At 42.5% G+C, this 20,668-nt stretch overlaps 2 protein-coding genes across 3 annotated transcripts in view; both read left to right on the top strand.

Annotated features, from left to right (window-relative positions):
• Nucleotides 1-7,378, top strand: part of ABCC8 (ATP binding cassette subfamily C member 8) — a 69,148-nt gene extending 61,770 nt beyond the window's left edge. The window contains exons 35-39 of one of the 2 annotated variants that reach the window (XM_021402930.1): nucleotides 676-784; nucleotides 2,336-2,439; nucleotides 3,391-3,524; nucleotides 4,824-4,886; nucleotides 6,737-7,378. In XM_021402930.1, coding sequence (XP_021258605.1) covers nucleotides 676-784; nucleotides 2,336-2,439; nucleotides 3,391-3,524; nucleotides 4,824-4,886; nucleotides 6,737-6,874 — 548 coding nt within the window. In that variant the 3' untranslated portion in view covers nucleotides 6,875-7,378. Of the gene's footprint in view, nucleotides 1-675; nucleotides 785-2,335; nucleotides 2,440-3,390; nucleotides 3,525-4,823; nucleotides 4,887-6,736 lie in introns of those variants that run through there. The other variant, XR_002440466.1, reaches the window with a different exon arrangement.
• Nucleotides 11,006-13,894, top strand: KCNJ11 (potassium voltage-gated channel subfamily J member 11). Its single transcript, XM_021402933.1, has one exon. The coding sequence runs from the start codon at nucleotides 11,091-11,093 to the stop codon at nucleotides 12,282-12,284; it is 1,194 nt and encodes a 397-aa protein (XP_021258608.1). The 5' UTR covers nucleotides 11,006-11,090; the 3' UTR covers nucleotides 12,285-13,894.

Below are 20,668 nucleotides of genomic sequence, written 5' to 3'. Positions count from 1 at the left end.
GTCCAAGAGTGACATAGGATGACAGCCTTTTGTGCTGTTAATTCCCAACAGTAGGAGCAAAGAATAGAATGAGAAAATGTTCAAGTACAACCAAGGATCTGTACACAAGGCATAACAGATAGGATTCACTGGGTCTGGAAGACTTGTTTGCAGTTGGGCCTGCTGCCCTGGGATTTCCTGCCATACTTCTTTTGGTGTGCACCATGGCCACCTGCACACAGAGTGCCTTCTGGTACATCTTAAAAATGCTGTCCTCAGTTTCCCAGGGCTCTTGTGCAAAGCCAGACAGTTGTTATACTTGGAGATAAAATTCCCAAGTGCTCAATAGTAATTTGGCTTCCTGAAATGATGGTTCCCCTTGGTAACTAGTCCCTGATTTGAAGTAACCTCTTACCTCGTTGCTTGCTACGTGTTAGTACTGGTCAAGCAGATAAGTAATATTTCTAATCTTTCCTTAAGCTTTACGGGTATACTTCACATTCTTTTCAGCTGAGGCTTAGTGTTAAGAGAACTGTGCTTGTTGCTTAACCAAAACTTGTTATGTAATTGAATAAAGGAATATGCAACTCCAGGCTTGTTCCTGCTGTAATGCTCGCTGAAAGCGATCCATGTCTTTGCTGGCAGCTGTGTGGCATGACCAACAGCCTAGCAGACTGTCATTTTTCTTTTGAATAGGAAGGATTATCATTGATGGTATAGATATCGCTAAGCTCCCCTTACAGACGTTGAGATCCAGGCTGTCAATCATTCTCCAAGATCCTATTTTATTCAGCGGAACAATCCGGTAAGCATTAAGTACCAGCAATAAAAAAAACAGTCACTATCTGCGTTATCCCATATAATGACCTGTACAAAACTGCTGATAGCAAGCTGTTTGATTTTGGTCTCCTTTTGGAGGATCGCTGCCTTCTCTTGGTGCTTTTACCCACCCCTGCCAGTGTGCACCTCTGCACTGTCTGTGCCCGGTTAGCGTGCTGTCAGCAGAAGGCATGCAATGCCTGGGAAGAAAGGAAAGTAATTATTTATTCCTTTAGGATTGAGTTTAGTGCATTGATCAAACACCCATAACTGTACAGCCATTCTTGAAATCTTCCTTCTGCGTGTTTTTGCATCTGCCTGCCTTATAAAATGAGATGAAGAAAATGCAGACTTAATGCAGAGAAAGGGGAAGTAATAGAACAATATGACAAGTACTACAGGACTTGTAGGGTATTGTATCCTGGAGCCTCTATCCTCTGTTGCTCCTCTAGTCTTTGAGCCATTCTTTCATCTACAAGATCAAACAGTTTTTGGGGCTCTTCTTTTTTTTTTTTTCGTCTTCCTCCTTCTTTCAGATGATGATGCGGTAGAAACAATGAGCAAAAAGCTCCAGTTTCCAGAAAGTGCCCTTCGTATGTCTGAGTCATTTGCCTTAGAAAGGAACAGTACAGTCCTCAGTATAGAGCTGCAGCACCTGCAGCTGTAGTTCCTACGTGAAAAGTCATTGGAGTTCACTGAAAATGATACAGGCTTCTGCAGTTTGCTGACTTGAGGCTAACACGGGTCCCAGGATTATCTCCTGAACTTGCTGGAGTAGAGGGTGATTCCTTCATGTCAGAAGACAAAGTGACTGTATCCCTTTCTTTTAGTCATTCACCTATTCAGAAATGTATTTAGGTCAGCATTGGTCATTGACAGCACATACAGTAGCAGTAAAAAGAAAAAAAGTACACATTGCACTGAATCTTTTATTTCTGATTATCACTCTCTATAGATATGATCCAAGAGTCACATTTGTTACTATCATTTTTTGGGCCACAGCAAGCTGCAGGAACATTCATCTGTTCATAAATGCAGGATTTATTCAGTTGTGGTGAAGAGTTACGTTTCATAATTCAATGTGAAGCTCAATTGTTTAGCATTTCTGTAGCAGTAAGGAGCAAAAGTACATACTGATCTAAAAGGAGAGATGGTAGAACTTTTGCATTTGCTTAAAAAAAAATTAAAACTGATTATATTCAACTTTTTTTTCCTCAGAGCTTTTTGTAGTAAAATACCATGATTTCTTGACTTAATTCAGAATAAAGTAAATTCTGCAAGAGGAGGTACCTGCAAAACAGGAAGCTCTTTCCCATTCTGCTCAGCTGAGGAAGTGGCATTTTGTCCTTAATCCCAGCAGTGTAAGTGCTGACCAAGTCTGCCCAATTCAGTGGATTTACACCAATCAGAGATAGGAATTTGGCCCAGGTCTCCAGTGAAATTCCAATTATTTGCATGTCTGTTTCTGAGCACACTGAAAGAAACGTATTGCAGAAGTTGATACTGACTGATATTCTTGAATTGCACATAACTGTAGGTTTAACTTGGATCCTGAGAAGAAGTGCACTGACAGTATGCTGTGGGAAGCGTTGGAAATAGCACAGCTCAAGCATGTGGTGAAGGCACTGCCTGGAGGCCTAGGTAATGAGACTTCCTTCTGGAGAAGATTGCTTCTTCTGTTCATGACCTTTCTGTTTCACATTTAATATTTATTAAGAAGGCAGATGCTGAAGGAAGAACCTTTCTGGGTTTATGGAAAGTGGCAAAAAGTGCTTGCCTGCAGGCAGGAGTGCTAGATCCATCTAATTTTGGTGGTGGATGCTCCATCCCTGGAGCATCCTACCTGACTCAGTGTCAGGCAGGATGGGGCTCTGGGCACCTGATCAAGCTGTAGGTGTCCCTGCTCATTGCAGGGCAGTTGGATTAGATGGCCTATAAGATCCCTTTCAACTCAAACCATTCTGTGATTCTAACTTCCTTACCAACTGCACCTGTGGGGCCCAATCCTGTTTCTATTAAAATTACTGAAATAAAGCAGTGGTTTTACCATTACATCTTCATTATGAAGCATTGTGGCTCATTGGTCTTGAGAGTTCAAATAAGATGCCAGTAAGCTAGATGTTATCTAGAATATGTTCTTTTTCATTTTACAATATTCCCTCCCACAGTGGAACTTAAAGGTGTGAATGATATGGTCATGGGATGAAAAAAAAAATGGAGAAGGGAAAAAAAATACATCAAGCAAACACACCCTTAAAAATTGCAAGTTATAAACCCTTAGAGTGGAAGAAAATGATGGAGGCCACTTGGACAGTGATGCAGTGCTCTGGGTTGCACACGGCTAAGAGAATCTCTTAAACATCATTAGCTACTTTGATATCTAATAAAGAATACAGTGAGTCAGAAGTACTGGTTGTTTGGAACAATAGATAGAAGCAGATAAAACTGGGTCAGCAGCAGCTTCAGGGTCAGAAAATATTACTTGGAAAATGATGCTGAAAGTGAGACGTATGCCCTGCTCTGACCTGTGCCTCTCATACGCGCATCTACGTCCACACCTTATAAGTATTGTTTTTGCTATATCCTTTCCAGATGCCATTGTCACAGAAGGGGGTGAAAACTTCAGCCAGGGCCAAAGACAGCTGTTCTGCTTAGCGAGGGCTTTTGTGCGGAAGACCAGCATCTTCATCATGGATGAAGCCACAGCATCTATTGACATGGCAACAGTGAGTCTGAAGTGTTTCCAGTTTCTTATTTTCACTGAAGGGTGGGATTACTGTTACATTAAAAGAAAAATGGGGAAGATTATACTATCTAGGCTGTAACATACTTACACCATATTTATGGCGGTCATTTAGTTCTGTATTATTGGTAACTCATCTAAAGCGCTTTTAAATCCTTTTACTAACAACTTAAAAGTTATTACCACATTGTTTGCATTAGGGAAATGAAGTGTGTTGTTTTCATTGGCAGTTTGATCTCCAAAAGCAAACAAAGCTTTGGAAGGTCAGCTGCAGTGGTCAGTGGAGGGTAAGTTGATGAGCAGAGAAATTTCCCCAGCATGGTGGGCAGGATGAGTCAGGAAGTTAGAAGTCTTGAAAGCTAGGTCAAAGAAGTAAAGACATAGAAAAGACAGAAATTACTGGACAGAGGTTAAACCACACAGCAATAGCACACTGACTGGATTTTAGCCAAATGGAACAGGACATTCTTAAGATTCTTCCTTAGTTATATGCTTCAGTGTTCTTCATTATGACAGTATTCTATAAGTGAAGAATATAATGGAAGTGGGTTATCACAGCAGTTAGAATTTTTAGTTCTCTAAAATGTGAGTGTGTTGAGTGTTAGGTTGGAATTACACCATACAGTTGAAACACATTTTGAATACAGTTCATCCCCCGGGGTATGTATCTAATGAACAGAGAAAAGCAAATAAAGATGTCCGTTCTAGTGATATTTGTAAGCAGATTTTGGTACACAACAATGTGTTTCCTAAACAGGAATGGATGAGTACTTGTTGAGTGAGAACTATGTATTCACAAACTATCACAAATTCTTCTTCGCTGCATGCCAGGTACAGCACACTCCCTTGCTTCTCCCTGCCACCTCATGGTGCTAGATGTCCCCAGTGTGCTGGGACATTCCTGGGCTTCCAGCAGGGTGAAGAACATATCACAGAGGTGCCAGCGTGCAGGCAGCCTGGCAGCACCCTGAATTTGTCCTTGATTTCTTTCGTTATGGAATTGAATTGGGATAGCGGGGCTTTGGGAGCCAGAGCACAGCCCGTGTGTGGACAGCACAATGGCACTGAAGCCTGGAGGCAGTAGGGGTGGCAGCAGCAAGCAGGGCTACCTGGGGGACCAGGCACTGATTGATGTTCTGACATGGAGTTCGTTTCTCGTTTCTGCTGCAAAGGATCAATAAAAGCACGTAACAATCAATGGTTATTTAAACTTTCCTAGTATCTGTGTGTCTGTTTGTAACTTCTGCTCTTTGAAAAGCAGCAAATGTTTTCCTTTTTGTAGGAGAACATACTCCAGAAGGTGGTCATGACTGCGTTTGCTGATCGTACCGTGGTTACAATAGCAGTAAGTACAGTCTGATCCAAACAAGAATCAGAAACGCAGCATTTCTTCATTTTTGTCAATGTTAAGGAATTTGTTAATTTGGCCATTACTTTTATTTTTTTTAAATGAAGTGCTTAACCATCTAAACAGCTTTCTTATTTAAATACATAACAGCAGCTCCTTAACCACATTACTCGGTCTGATTGCCTGTAAAGATGTATCAGCATGTGGTTTGTTTCCTGTTACATATCTTAGGGTAATTTCAAATATAATGTGACATTGACTGTTGTGAAATATGAGTTTTCTCAAGGTACAATAATCATTTAACTAAGGAAGAGGAAAATCATGTGATTAGTTCTGCCACTGGAGAGATCAATTTTGTTTCAGTATTTAAACAAGTGAATGAGAATTGTACTGACTTAGAAACATAAACCTTCCATCCCTGTTTAATGTGATTGAATTTAGGTCTGCATATTCTTGAAGTGATTGTACAAAGCTCTCAAGTATCTATAAATAAGACTGTTTATAGACCTGAATCAAAGCAGCTGGCTTGACAAATATGTCAGAACTACACATCTCTTTTAGTTCTCTATTTTCTAAAAATACACATATTTCAGGGAGGCGAAATAAAGTAAATTTGCTTCTTAACATTTAAAAATTAAGCCCAAGTCAAGAAATGTTTGCTCAAGAATCTTACAGCATCTTTTTCTTTTCACTTAGCAAATGAATAACAGAAATCCTGATTTATCTCATGGTACCCATTCATTCGTGCAATTATAAGAAAAGCAAATGAATAAGAAGCATAAAACCTCCTGATTTCCCTCCTTGAAAACACTGAGTGGCACTGCACTGGAACGTGAGAATTCAGTCCTTCCCCCTGCCTGCAGGTTGGATAAATGTCACACACAGACTGCAGCAGGCGTGAGATCTGTAGGTGACATCGGTGGTTATTTTATGGAGCACTTGGCTAGGAAGGCACAGAAGGAAATACAAGTCCTGTTTTGGTACTAAGGGTGCCCAGGATCTGATTGAGAACCTTATGGGTGAGGAGTGACTGCGTTACAGGCACTATAGAGTTCTGAGATGAAACATCCCTGTGGGAGTAATACAAGCCAAAAATGCAGTGCAGTTACACTCAACATTACAAAGTGGACTTTCATAAAAATAGAGAAGAATTGATGGAGAAAGGATGGAGGAACAAAAAAATAGATAAGAAGCAAAGAATCTTATGGGGATAGTGAAAATTACTTCACAATTTTAGTTAAAAAAAAAGTCCCAAGGCCAATGCATACTGTTTATTAGGAAAAGCTCAAGTAAGGAAAAAGCAGAAGTTATGGCTACAGATGTGACTACTAGAAACAAGAAGGTATTGTTGTAAAAGCTGAACTCGCAGCCAAACGATGAAAACAGAAATGATGGTAAGCATATAACATGTGAAAATACAATAAGGGAAGCTGACAGAAAAAAGAAAGATTGAGAGCAACTTCAAGAAGGCATTAAAAACGATAGTAGAAGCAGTCCAGCATTGGGAGAGCACTTGAGAGCAGTACCACACACACTTGACCCATTCCTATGTTCCTGGCTGGCTGCCTTCTCGTGGCAACACTCAGTGACAGGACCCTGGGCTAGGGACGTCTTTAGACTCGACCCGTATGGCCTTTCACCCTCAAGTACCTGTATACAAGTGAAGTACTTGAATATCTACATGGCTCTTTGCATATTTGTCTGCAGTATTTGCATAGTAAATTAGGATGAAAAGTAGCACTACATAAGCTTAAACTTGATAGGAAGATTAATTTCTGAAAGGCTGTCATGTACAGGAATGTATTTGGTGGATACCTTGAACTGGCATTTTGTTTATTTGTTTTCAGCACCGCGTGCACACGATCCTGAATGCGGATTTGGTCATTGTAATGAAGAGAGGGCTTATTTTGGAGTATGACAAACCCGAGGTTCTGCTGGAACAAGAAGACAGTGTATTTGCTTCTTTTGTACAAGCAGATAAGTAATTGAAAAAAAAAAAAAGTATTTTAAAGTACAGTTGTATTATTCATTTTCTAAAAATGTAAAATACCTATAAATGTAAAAATGTAAATAGTATTTCATAATAAAGCTAAGGTTTTCCTTTTTTAATAAAATGAGCGATGTCTCCACCTGAAGCATTAACAAATTATCCATGTACCTTTCTTTTTTGTATACTACTATTCTTTTTTATTTTGTTACCAAAGAGTCCTGAGGTATTGCTGACCAAACCTTCATGGATGAAATATGACAAGATACACATCAAACAGAAACGTGACCAGCATGGAGCTGTTGTGTAACTTAAATCTCTCTTGTCATTTGTTACTGTGTGATTTTATATGCATCGTAGCCCCACCATAGATAATGCTTATTCTTGACTAAATGCAGAAGGAAAAAATAACATACCAAAGGTATTTCTGGAAAGCTTATTTTCTCTTTTAATCATATGACGATGTAAAGCTTTAATATCTAAATATAAAATCTATAAAGCATTTCATTGTGGTTCATTGATACTGCTTGTGTCTCTTGGTCTCTCCTTTAATGTCTTTGAAAAATTAATCACAATCTGATTCCTTTAAGTTTTCTTAGGCAGCCTTGCACCTACCCCTATTGAATTATATTATAGTGATTCCCAAGGGCTGGGCTCCCTCCCAGATAGCAAGGAAGCTAAGAGGAGGGAGGCTGTGATGAAGTATCAGAATTTAATGCACACTGTTTCCAGATACAACAGTTAATCTCTAAATTATCCCTCCAGAGATGATAAACAAAAAGCATTAAACCTTTCACTGTAGCTCAGAGCCGTGGGGACTTGACTCATTCTCTCCTTCTTTCTTATACTTCGCCCTCCAACACTGCTTCTGGATTCACTGTGATCCTTCTCAATAAATTCTATACACTTAAGATGACTGGTAATCACTGAAATTATCCTAGTTTAACTGGACAGCTGCTCCTGCCCTATCACTTGACTATAACATTCATTCTAGCAGTTAGAATGGCAGTGTTGCAATAGGAGATCAAAAGGAATTTTTCACTGGTATTCTTTTCATAGCAACTTTTGTTTCACATCCTTTTTTGTCCTTTTCCCCTTTTTGAAGAATTCAGCATTTAGGAAGTGGATTGCGGATTGATTTAGGTGGTTGTTGTTTTTTGTTGATTTTCGGGTGTGTGTGTTGTTGTTCCTCTTTAGACAGATAAATTAATTTGGATGCTGCTTTTAACAGTGTTTTCTAGATGCGGACATCTCCTTGTTCTCTAGGGATACATGATATTTATAATGCATTACTTCCCTTCTAGAACCACAGCAGAGAGCAGGGAAATAGAAGAACTGTTGCCCCTGTATGAAGTATCACTACCAGTTTCACAGGGGACGTGGTTTAGTGGTGGGATTCGAGAGGTCAGGTTTGATGGTTGGACTCAGTGATCTGAAAGGTCAGTTTCAACCCAGACAATGCTATGATTCTATTACCTGCATGCTATATAAGGGCTTTAAACTGGGCCCAGAGAACAGGAGAACATGGCTTGTGCTAATACTACACTTGTGGTAGAAGTAGGGAGGCAGAATACAGTTATGCAGATAAAATGCAAGAGCTCTGTCATTGCAACTGTGGATGAAGAGAGAAAATGGGCAGTTAAGAGAGAGCTCTTCTTCCAGGGAATCATTTGGGCAGCTTCAAAGAAAAAACAGCCGCTGAAGTATTGCTGTGTGTACACCCTGAAGCACCAAGCATCCGTTAGGGCTGGGGGGAAGAAATCAGAGACAGGCAGCTCTCCTTCCAGGGTAGCGGAAGGGCACAGCAAGTGCCAAACAGGTTTCTACTACAGCTACCCCATGGCTGCCCCATGCTGCCTCCTCGCTGCCCGGCTCTGGCCAAAGGCAGGTGCTCATCCCATAAAGGCTTAGGAAAGCACCGTTTCGCAGAGCGTCTTGAACCTCATGCTGAATAGAGACACCCTCAGAAGCTTTACAATCACCTGTGGAAGATCCCATATCCAAATGGCAAGAGGTAAAATAGAGGACAGTGAGGTTTCAAATGCTTTTAAGAATGACTCTAGGATCAACGACTGCCATTTGGCATAGCTCCTATTCTACAGACTTGCCTGGAAAGGAATGGAAGAGAGAAAAGGAGCCAACATATGAATTGTGAAAGTGGAAGACCGTATTAGATTTTGAAGTATTAAGACATAGGATCTCAAAGAGGAAGTGACTGGTTTCTTTTGTAAATGGAGCTTAGATTTCATAAAGCATCATTGCAGGAAAATAGAGTGGGAGAATTAGTTCGTGCCCACAGATTATATATCTTCTTAATGGTACAACGCTACTGGATAAATGTGTGAACACAGAGGTCTCTTAACTGCCACTTGGCTTGAACACACTGCACGTTTCCTTAGTGTATTTTTACCTAGTCCTTTTATATGGGATCCAAATCCAGTTAGGGTTTCTGCCCCCTAACTCCAAAGGGCTGAAGTCTCAACAGAAGCCATTTCCAAGGAAGTTATTCTTTGGTCGGAGCTCTACAGCTCCAGAAGATGAAAGGCTCACTGCTGTTATTGAGTCATTAAACCTGCTACCTTGATACAGAAGTCATTACCGAAGCAGGCTCACAAATACGTTGGCATGGCAATAAAACAAATCACAGTACTAAAATGGGAGTGAGGCAGCCCTAGAGCAGCAGTGTGGTGCTGGGGAGCTGCCACATCCGGATTCATTCATTTCTCTGGGCTGGGGCTTGGCTCACCAAAGGTGTTGGCGGGATGGGCTGCCCATGGTCATGCAACCAGGGCTTGTTCCACCCTGCTGTCTTCTATAAACTAACAAAAATCTTTGTAACTTTATTCCCTCATTTTATCATGGCCATTTCAATTAGGAAAAGTCAATCAGGAACAGTCATTACGATTAGGAAAAGTCAAAAGAAAAAAACAAGTTTTGAAATGTAAAATCTGTTTTGGGGGTTGAAAAACTTGCCCATCATGATTACCCCTCATGATTCCATATACAGCCTTCAAGTGTGGGATTTTTCCCATGAGCCTAATTTGTCCTCCAGTACTTAACACAAATATGTTGGCTCACACTGAAGATCTGTCACTTTTCTAAGCATCTGTCACTCGATCCACAAAGATAGGGCTTCCTTCATTCTACTCTAGAAATTCTCTACCAGAAGCCACTTGCTTTACTGTCCTATCTCAGCCAACAAGAGGTGAAGGGAAGAGGAGGTTAAGTGGAAAATGACAGTCCCAATAAAGAACAGAAGCGAGAACAAGGAAACACCTATCTAACTGTAGAGTTCGTGATTGCTAAACCCAACATGGTATGTTCATACAACACTCCTTGTTGCGCTAGGCTGCATGGGTCATCCCTAGCACCAGTCTATGAAGCAGTTCACCATTCTGTTACATGTTAGAATCACAGAATCGTTTGAGTTGGAAGGGACCATTAAAGGCCACCTGGTCCAACTCCCCTGCAGTGAGCAGGGACACCTACAGGTACATCAGCTGCTCAGAGCCCTTTCCAGTCTGACCTTGACTGTCTTCAGGGATGGGGCATCCACCACCTCTCTGGGTAACCTGTGCCAGTGCCTCACCTCCCTTACTGTAAAAAAACTTCCCAATATCCATGTTCTTTAAACGTCTCCCCCAGGCGCAATTTTTGATTCTATATTCATGCAGTTGCCGCCCTCTGGAGGATAAGGTACAGAATAAGACGACGAAAAAAGCGAAGGGAAAATAGGCATCAAAGGCACAGCTGCCTCTTGTGTAACTATTTCCATCACAGTAAGAGAGTGCGAAACGTCACTGCTGAGGGCTGCATGAGGGTGTAGAGCTTCTTGACGGTCACTTTAAGTGCTGGAAACCGCTGCGAGCTGCCCTCAGGCAAAGACCCGCACTTTTCCCGGTCTCCGGTTAACCCTTACGCCTGGGGCCGGGGCCGGGGCCGGGAGCGGCCTGGGGACCGCCTCCCCGAGGCCACGACCGTTCGAGCCCAGCCCGCACGCCGATTCTCGTGCAGGGCCCGTCGTGGCCTCCTCAGCGCCCCCTGGTGGCCGCCGCTCGGCCCGTCACGTCCCCGCTGCTCTGCCGAGTCCGGCTGCGGCGGGGGCTGCGGCGGCGCCGTTCGCCCGCTCGGTCCCGTGGCGCGGCCGCCGCCTCCGCCCCCGGCTGGCAGCGGGCATGGGGCGGCGCTGAGCGACGGAGCGGCGGCGGGGAGCCATGCTGTCGAGGAAGGGGATCATTCCCGAGGAGTACGTACTGACCCGGCTGGCCGAGGATGTGCCGGATCATGCCCGGTACCGCGCCAGGGAACGGCGGGCGCGCTTCGTGGGCAAGAACGGCGCCTGCAACGTGGCCCACAAAAACATCCGGGAGCAGGGCCGGTTCCTCCAAGACGTCTTCACCACGCTGGTGGACCTCAAGTGGCCCCACACGCTGCTCATCTTCACCATGTCCTTCCTCTGCAGCTGGCTGCTCTTCGGCATGGTCTGGTGGCTCATCGCCTTCGCCCACGGAGACCTGGACCACGGCACCCGGCTGCAGCGCACCCCGGCCACGGAGGTGCCAGACAGCTTTGTGCCCTGCGTGACCAGCATCCACTCCTTCACCTCTGCCTTCCTCTTCTCCATTGAGGTGCAGGTGACGATCGGCTTCGGAGGACGCATGGTGACGGAGGAGTGCCCGGCCGCCATCCTGGTGCTGATCGTGCAGAACATCGTGGGGCTGGTGATCAACGCCATCATGCTGGGCTGCATCTTCATGAAGACCTCGCAAGCCCACCGCCGTGCCGAGACACTCATCTTCAGCAAGCACGCGGTCATCGCCCTGCGGGACGGCAAGCTGTGCTTCATGCTGCGGGTGGGCGACCTCCGGAAGAGCATGATCATCAGTGCCACCATCCGCATGCAGGTGGTGAAGAAGACCTCCAGCCTGGAGGGGGAAGTGGTGCCCCTCAACCAGATCGACATCCAGATGGAGAACCCCGTGGGGGGCAACAGCATCTTCCTCGTCTCCCCACTCATCATCTACCACGTGATAGACAAGAACAGCCCCCTCTACGACATCTCCCCCACGAACCTTCACCACCACGAGGACCTGGAGATCATTGTCATCTTGGAAGGGGTGGTGGAGACAACCGGCATCACCACTCAAGCCAGAACCTCCTACCTGGCGGATGAAATCCTCTGGGGCCAGAGGTTTGTGCCCATCGTGGCGGAGGAAGACGGGCGATACTCCGTGGACTACTCTAAATTTGGTAACACGGTGAAAGTGCCCACCCCTTCGTGCACTGCCCGGCAGCTGGAGGAGGACAAGAGCATTATGGACACCGTGCCATTTTCCCCTAGAAGTACCATAAGGAAGAGATCTGTCAAGCTAAAGCCCAAGTTTACCATAACTGATGAGCCTTCCTGATGCCTTTTGACTGGGAAACTGTGTTAGGGCTTGGTGTCTGAAAGATCTCATAAACTCAAAACACTGAGGTGGCCTCTATTACTTTTTTTAAAAAATTCAGGTCGGTAGCACAAGGTATGTTCTGCTGTTATTTATTGTGGGGTAAATCTAAAGCTAATTATATTTTTTTAAAGGTGCGAGAGATTTTGGGCAGCACTGGGAATAGGAAAATCCCGATCTGCAGCTTTAAATTTCGGTTCAGACTGTCATGCTGAGTTGCACGATCGTTCTGCATTGATTAATCTCTAGGTAACTACGTATTTTCTCAAAAAACAAATGTTTCTGTATCCTCAGAGATTGCAGTTCTCGGGGTCTTGCAGTGTCTGTCTTAAAGTCGGTAGTTTTTAACTGCTCTTTTCTAACTTGAACAATCAATATCGAGGAATAAAGTATTAATTATTAATGAAGCAGGCTGAATTTAAATGATAACAAGAAGGTCAGGCAGTGCAGTGCAACACGAGACCAGATCTGGGACTGTCTGTGCTATTATACTCAATGTCTTAAATAAATGGCTGGGTTTGCTGCATCCATATTGTATTGTATGGAGCCACTCCTACCACATGCAGTATGAAATGTATTCGAACATTTCCTTTTGTTTATTTTAAAGCCCTTTACACTACCAAAATAAAACTGCCAAGTGTACCTTTTGGGCTGGGTGTTCTTGATACTAAGCACTGCTTTGCCCTTAAAAAGAACAGCCGATAACGTGCAACTGAGACTAATCATAAAAAGGAAAAATTCTGTATTCTAATTGTCTAAATGAGAAGCGACATCCCCCTCTCACGTGGCAATAGGGATACCCAGTAAAAAATGAATCTCTGCTTTAGGTCGGAGTGAACTCTGTTAGAGAATGAGGGACTATAAATAGAATCTGGTATTTTGAATGGAAGGGCAGTGCTGAATCCTGGAACGTAGCTGCATGCGGCAGACAAAAGCTTTTACTCCCTTCTCTTTTGTAAAAGAAGCAGAGGCTTGTGCAGGGGGAAGGAGGGCCGTGCAGGACAGCGTGGTCTCTCCTGGGATGCCGAGTTGCAAATACTACTGCTGAGGAAATGGTTTCCTTTCCATTTGCATCCTGACCTCTGCACAGCCGGTGCCTGCTGAGGGTTTAGCTGAACTCGAGAGCAGGGGAGCCATGTTCACCCTGTCAGCCCCACCGTGACAGCAGGAGCGGTTCCTCTCTGCACGCTCCTCTGTCTGGGGATGGCAGAAACAGCAGTGGCTTTATTCCTGCATTATTAGCAGATAGCAGTAGCATTAACTGCAGTATGCTATTAACAGGACAAACTGCCACTCAATTAAAAAAGATAACGTTCTGCAAATAAAACCTAAATAAGCTTTACGGAACTGACCTGATGCCTGACTACAAAGTTGTTTTTCACAGAGATGGCAGCAAATCCCCTCTGAAGGGCATTGATTGAAGGAGTTCCCTGAGCAGGTCCGTGTGTGCTAGGTGATCCGTCTGAGCAATAACACGGCCACGTTTTTTGACAGCTGGTCAGTGTAACAACAGGAAAAACGTTCCAGAGGGTCACAGAACTTCCCTTCTGACTATGAAACACCTTCGGGCATCTATAATAAAATGAAATCATGTTCGGGTAAAATCACAGTTCGTTTTGAAATGATAAAATTGTATCTATATTTTCAGCACTTTTCTATTTCAGATCCGCAAAGCGTTATCAGTTAGGTGAATAAGTCTTCATTCCATTTCCAAATGCCCAGTACACTAACAATTTTCAGTTTCACAATGAAAAGGCAGTGAAACTAGCATTAACAAGTAGTTAGCAAAGAAAATAGGGAAAGGCATATTTTACATTTGTAATAGTAAAAAAAATCCTATTTTTTTTTCAAATAGGGAACGATGCAGTACTTTTGAGTATTACATTTATTCTCTGAGTCCAGCTGACACATTATGTTCCTGCTTTCCCTCTTTCTGCATCTGTTCCATGACCCATCAGAGAAGCGCTCACAGCAGAGCCAATTGCTTCTCCTCAACACCTTTGTTCCTTTGAAAGTTTATTGTTCTTTATCCCTGTTCTGTTTTTACAATGCTCACAGATACATTTTTAGCGTTAGCTTTCCAAGGACTTAAACCATTGGCTTCTCCTCCATTTCCAGAATGCCTTGCATTAACATGTAAGATACATTCAATGTTGTCACATAAAACCTCTTCAGATGGAGTAGTATTTGACCTAAATGTGAAGCAATCTCAGCAGCACTACATGCAACTATTTTCAGGCCCTGATGCAAGCCTCTTTTTCCCTCAGGGAGATCTGCGCTACAGAGAGGTAAAAAATTCTCTGTCTTCACTGTGAGATGGGTTGAAGGAAAGAGCCTGCCTTTGTCGGGCTGCTTTCAGAACCAGCTCTTATGTCACTCCCTGTACAAGAATCTGCTCAATTTTCTGAAGCCCGGACATAAAAAGGCACTATAATATTAAGAGGAATGCAGGATTTGTTCTATTAAAATCACTAGCTAATTATTTCAGTCCATTTGTTGGTGACTTTGAAAGTCTTGTAATTTTAAATTATCATTTCCTCATTTTCAACATTCAGCAATATTTCAGGAGCAGAGCAAGGGAGAAAAAGGGGTACTGCTTACTTTGGAGGATTCTTTCATTTTGCCACGTGCTAAGTAGATGAGAACAGAAATCTCTGAGGATTTTCTTGAAGTTGCACTTATGCTGGCCACCCACATCCTCTGTAGGAAGCGTTCTGAAGAACACATCAGTGAATCATAGAATCATAGAATGGCCTGGGTTGAAAAGGACCTCAAAGATCATCGAGTTTGAACCCCCCTGCTGAGTGCAGGGTTGCCAACCATTAGACCAGGCTGCCCAGAGCCACGTCCAGCCTGGCCTTGAATGCCTCAAGGGACGGGGCATCCACAACCTCCTTGGGCAACCCGTTCCAGTGCATCACCACCCTCTGAGTGCTGTCTTTTGACGTAGAAAAGTCCTCATTCTCAGCAATGAGCAGACGCTGCATTTTCTATAGCTGAAGTTCAACGTGAGCATGTTTTTGAACTTGCTACTTTCTTCTGATAGGTGGCATCCTGGGGTCCTGCTGAGGGAGCAGCTCGGGGTGGTGTGCTGCAGTTCCCACTGCTGCTCCCTCCACACTTCCTCTGCACAGAAACCAGTGGAAGGGAAGCTGCAGATGACATGCTTGGGGTTTGCTCTGACTGAGGGAGACACAGAGAGAGAAACTGGGAAGCTTTGAGTTTTGTAGTGATCCACTGCTCGATTACTTAGAGTGTGGTGGAGCCAGCTGTGTCCATGCAAATTGTTTTTCATGTACTATGGAGTCGGGAGACTATTACCAGCTTATACACACAGTTCACATTGTTTAGTGTGTTCAGATTAGAGGTAGATAAGATGGACAAAAGGATTGTGGGGTTTATTAATCAGAAACAGGGACTGGAGAACACTTAAGTTATTTGCCATTGTCCTAAAATACTTGTAGTGACAACACAGCCACAGGGCATGTCTGTTTTATGTTGCGTTTCCTAATGAAATCAAGAGGCATACGTGTAAGAAATTAGAGGACAACAAGGTTTGATTCGGTTTCTTTATCCCCCAAGGCATACAATAAATATAGTATTATAGCAGTGTATTTCAGCAGGAAAGCCTCCCTGTGAAAGAGAGAAAAACCAGAAGTGAACTCAACAAGCTGGATATTAGGGCAAAGGAGAGTCAGAGTCACAAATTTTAAATCCACCAGTGGCACGGTGGGAAGATGTCAAGAAGCAATAAACTGTTTTCATTTGAAGCGATTCATACCAACAAAGGTGTGAAGATGTTGAAATGAGACAGCAGAGATGTAAAAGTAGATGTGAGAGCCTCACATAAAAGTGTTTAGCTAGACTACTGCTTACATATTAGGATAGATTAGCAGAAGGGTCGGTGTCAAAATTCAGTCTGCCCTGTAAGGTGAGAGTGCAGGCCAGCCATGATCTGCATTGCTCAATCCGGACGGTGTGTAAATACGACTGTGTGCTGGGCAAGGTACCAGTCACAAGAGAGCCCTTCTAGAGGCAGCATATGTGGTGACCGATTCTTGTGGTTAGTTACTTATTAATAGTTAATAACATCAAACTAACAAAAAATTAATAGTCCTCTGAAAGCTGAATTGGTTTCCTCATGTTTTCCTTCCTCTTCCACTCTTTCTTTGTACGTCGGTCGCCCCTACTAGATAATTATTGCAGGCCAGATGGCACAGCTTACTTTCAATGTGGGATAAAGAAAAAGAGTGCTTAGAGAAATAAAATACAAAAGGAAAGTAGATATTAGAAAAAAATCTGTGAAACTGCCAAGCTTGCAACTGTCACAGTTACTTCTTGTACAAAGCATGGAAGAAAATCTACCAAAGATTATTTCCTGTCCATTTTACAGGTCACTGCAGAAGGAAAAGTGGTTTAGCTCTTCAGGTATTGGTTGAGGGAGAAGAGAAGAAGGTTCAGAAATGCTGCATTTTTGGCTTCCTGGTTTTTATTGGCATACCCTTCTCTCTTCCTACATTCAAAGTCATACAGGTGTTGCCACTAAAAATGGGAAGGATCAGTGTTCTTTGTAGTTCATCTTCCTGAATTGCTCTGCATTCATCCAAGGGCAGATGCCCCATCCCAAGGTGGATACCTCAAACACACCAGCTCTGACCTGGAAGGCAGTAAAAGAATTCCCATCTATTTCAATGGATTTGGATCAAAGGATCTGCTGAAAGCCTGTGCTGCAGCATTCAGATGGATTCAATCAGCAGTACAGATGTCACTCAAGCAAAGCTGCTGTTGGAGGTGAGAAGACTCTTATGGGAAGGAGGCCTTGGGGAAGCCAGACCTGAGCGGGTGGTGGGACGTGTGCTCAGTGTAGCTGGTGACTGTCTAGCTGCCTATAACAAATGACTCAGTGTCCTATTTTTGATTCAGCAATGGGAGAAAGATATGCGATACAAATCTCCACCTCCTCCCCCCTCCTGCAAGAAGAACTATTAAAAGAGCAGAAGACATTCTTGAGAGGCTGTAGATACCATGGCCTCAGTCTTGCTTGTAGCACTGCTAGGTGCCTATGGAGGACAGCACGCTGCCTGTTTTTTTGGCTTACACTGCTATTTTGATGCATAATGCAACTTTAAAGAATCATCATATGGAAATGACTCATTTTAAAAATTCTTAAAAAAAAAAAACCCAAACCGTGCAGCCCCTCTTTGCCACTTAACCCTTTCAGCTTTTGTACCTGGCTTAATGAGTTTAAATGCAGATGGCATATCCACGAGAGGCTTCCTAATCAGCTACCTTACTGGTAAAGCTGAGCAGCTCTAAGTCAGCAACCCTGTATGAACCGGTGTGGAGTCAGAGGAGTCATGGTGGTGGCCCCACAGAAGGATGCCCCCTCTTTGCTGGAGCATGCTCTGGATGGAGGCATCTGACTCATCCCAATGCCACGTAGTGGTAGGGGGTGTAAGTCACCCTTTTCCTTCCCTGGATATTCTTTGTACATTTGCCATATTAAGTGGCATTTTGTTTCCTCTATCCAGGACACAGTAGACAAAATGTATAAACAGCATTACTGTTATTACTATTAGTTATAATAGTTAGTTATTCCCGAGCAGAGCTGAGGCATAGAGGAATGTCACTGCATATCAGGGGTAGCAGTAGGAGTCCTTAACTTCAACAAGTTTCGTATCAGGCCCCCATGTTAAATCCTAGCCCTTTAAATCCAAGACAGTTTGCCAGGTTCGTTAGCACCAGGATTTTTCTCTTAGGGTTGACTACTATTAAGTTGATGGGAGTAGGCAGCTGACCCAAACAGATTCTGATGATGCTTTTACCAAAACATGCTGTTCCCTCTGTTTTATGTTGAAAGTTTTTTTCTTCTCTAGTAGCCTACAGGAGCTTTTTGCTGTGTCTTGTAAGTAAAAATCTTAACTTTTTTTCCTCTGATATGAAGGATAATGGCCATTGTGCATTTTGTATATGCCTATTGATTGAGGAACTTGAATGTTCATGTCTTGGTCTGAGATCTGTTGTTTGAGCTCCTGCTGTCTCCCTAGGAATTGTATCAGTATTCTCAGTATCCTGCCTATTCCCCAGGTGCACCTTTCAAGCACTGGTAGCTGTACTCTAGCTTTACACTTGAAGGAAAAACGTTGGTAAAATAACGTGTTTCATAGGATGGGGGGAAACAAGGACCGGGGCAACGAGTAGGAAGATTTGTATGTTTCTCTAGCAAAATGTATGGGTTTTATAAGGGCAAAATGTGCCTTAAGAATGGCTTCCTTACAGAATATCACAGTAAATTTAGATCTTGAAGAAGGAAATAAATAAATTGCCTTCTGTAGCCAGTTCTAATGATTTTGTAGGACGGCAAGCACTCTGTAGGCATGCTGATTGCTGAATGCACAATGGTGATTTGATTTGGAAGGCCTGACGGTTGGCTTTACCGAGCGTGAGGATAGCTCATACTTGTTGAGCATTCATCTAGAACTACAGGCAGTAAACAGATGCTTTTCCAAAGGCAGTTTGTACCTCAGAGAAGTACTTACAGAGAAATGTCTCTGTAAGAAGTAGTCACTATCTTTGCACAGATTCTCATCTATCCAGTATTGTCTGAACATCCTAGGCTGAAATATTTAGACTCAGAATCTGTGTGTAATGCATCCTTAAAAGAATGTATTTGATATGTTATCTATATATATCTACAAACTTGCATAAATACGATTGTTCTGTTTGAAGTATTCATATTCCATGTTGTTTGTTATTCCTGCTAAGTTGTTATTCCTGTACTTGATTTTTCTATTTATTTGGTTCATTGCTGTATAGTGCCTAAAAAGTTTTAAAAGTTTTCATTGTGTTCTTGGACAGTATCTGTTTAAGGAAAAATGTAAAATAACTGTTTTGTAATTGGCCTGTGATTTGCAGTCAGAACTCTTACAATATCACCATTAGAAGTATTTTCTGTGGTACTAGGTCTTTCTACAGTTGTGTGAGCATCTGTCTTCACTGAAGAGAGTCTATTTCCACTTTGTTAAGTGGAGATCAATGAAGTTTAAAAATGTAGATTTCATCAAAAGTTTGATCTTTGGTAGTAAAACATCACATCTGATCCTATATTCTTTGCCCTGCTTTCCTGTTGCTACACAGAAAATGAAACCAGACCATCCTTGTAGTCCTTTTCCACTTCTCTGTATGTTGTGAAATACTTTATTTTCTAAGGAGTAGCTTCTTCTTGGCTAGAAGAACCAGAACTACTTTTTTTTTTTTCTAAGAGATTTTAAATAAACAAATGCTATCCTGCTTTAAAACAATTTTCACAGGTTCTGTGTGGCTCTAATTTGCAGCCAGAGATGGCCTATTAGCAGCTTGTTAAGAACCTGTCAGGTTCTCCTACAAAGTAGGAAGAATTACAATGATTTAAAATAGCAATAACTTTTTACTGATGCGTTATAAAGGGAATGAATGTATCTATAGACAAATCCATAGTACTGCATTAAAAAGTACTGCCAAATTTACATCAGTCCAAAGATACATAATAGTATGTTCTCATTTCCCCAATATTCAGTGATCACTCATTTTCACATCAGTTCACAGAAAAACTGCTCCAAAGCATTCTAAATTCAGCAGATGCCTTTTTACTGTCTTGAAAAACGTGGATGCAGTTCAGAGAATGCCTGATTAAAATGGTCTGCTGGAACTTACATTTCATTCATTTTCTAAAAGAGTTTAAATAAAGCTACCACTGATCAGCATCAGTTGACAGGTTTGATTTAATCCTTTAGGAGTTATGGGGAAAAGTTGTGTTCATGTTTCAAGTTTAAGGAGTGGCTGTAACTCATTCAGTGCATAACTATGGGATGGAAAGTTCAGTGATTTCCACATTATTCTGACATATAAATACATAAAAAGGTAATCTCTTTTAGGAAAGGCTCCAATATCTTTCATAACTCTGAAGAGTGTCTCATACTCTCATCCAACTGCTCTAAAATAAATTTGAGTACTTGCAAACTAGAATTCAGATTTAAGCTTCCCTCTGAAAGATAAATAATAAAACATTTTACCTGCAAATTTGAGTTGAAAAGCTTTTTCCACACATTGGTGTGTTGCTGGATTAATATCCTCTCATCCTAGTATATGCAAACTTCAAGGCAGTCTTACTAGGTGTACTTTTTATAAGAATTTCTCTCATCTCTGAGACAACAGGGGACTGTTAAAGTAAGAGAGAAAAGGTTCCATTAGAAAGCTGCTGGAATAAGATATTCCTGAGACACTAAGCTAAGAGTGTTTCTTAGGATTCACCTGCTACTTTTAGAGTCCTCAGTAACCCTTCTCAGTAAGGTCCTGCACATACATGC

This window comes from Numida meleagris, chromosome 6 (genome assembly GCF_002078875.1).
Source record: "Numida meleagris isolate 19003 breed g44 Domestic line chromosome 6, NumMel1.0, whole genome shotgun sequence".
NCBI classification, from domain to species: domain Eukaryota; kingdom Metazoa; phylum Chordata; class Aves; order Galliformes; family Numididae; genus Numida; species Numida meleagris.
This window is presented reverse-complemented; position numbering and strand designations above follow the sequence as displayed.

Bases quoted from the DNA above. Each gene is read 5' to 3' on its own strand.
- KCNJ11 (XM_021402933.1), top strand. From the start codon at position 11,091: ATGCTGTCGAGGAAGGGGATCATTCCCGAGGAGTACGTACTGACCCGG.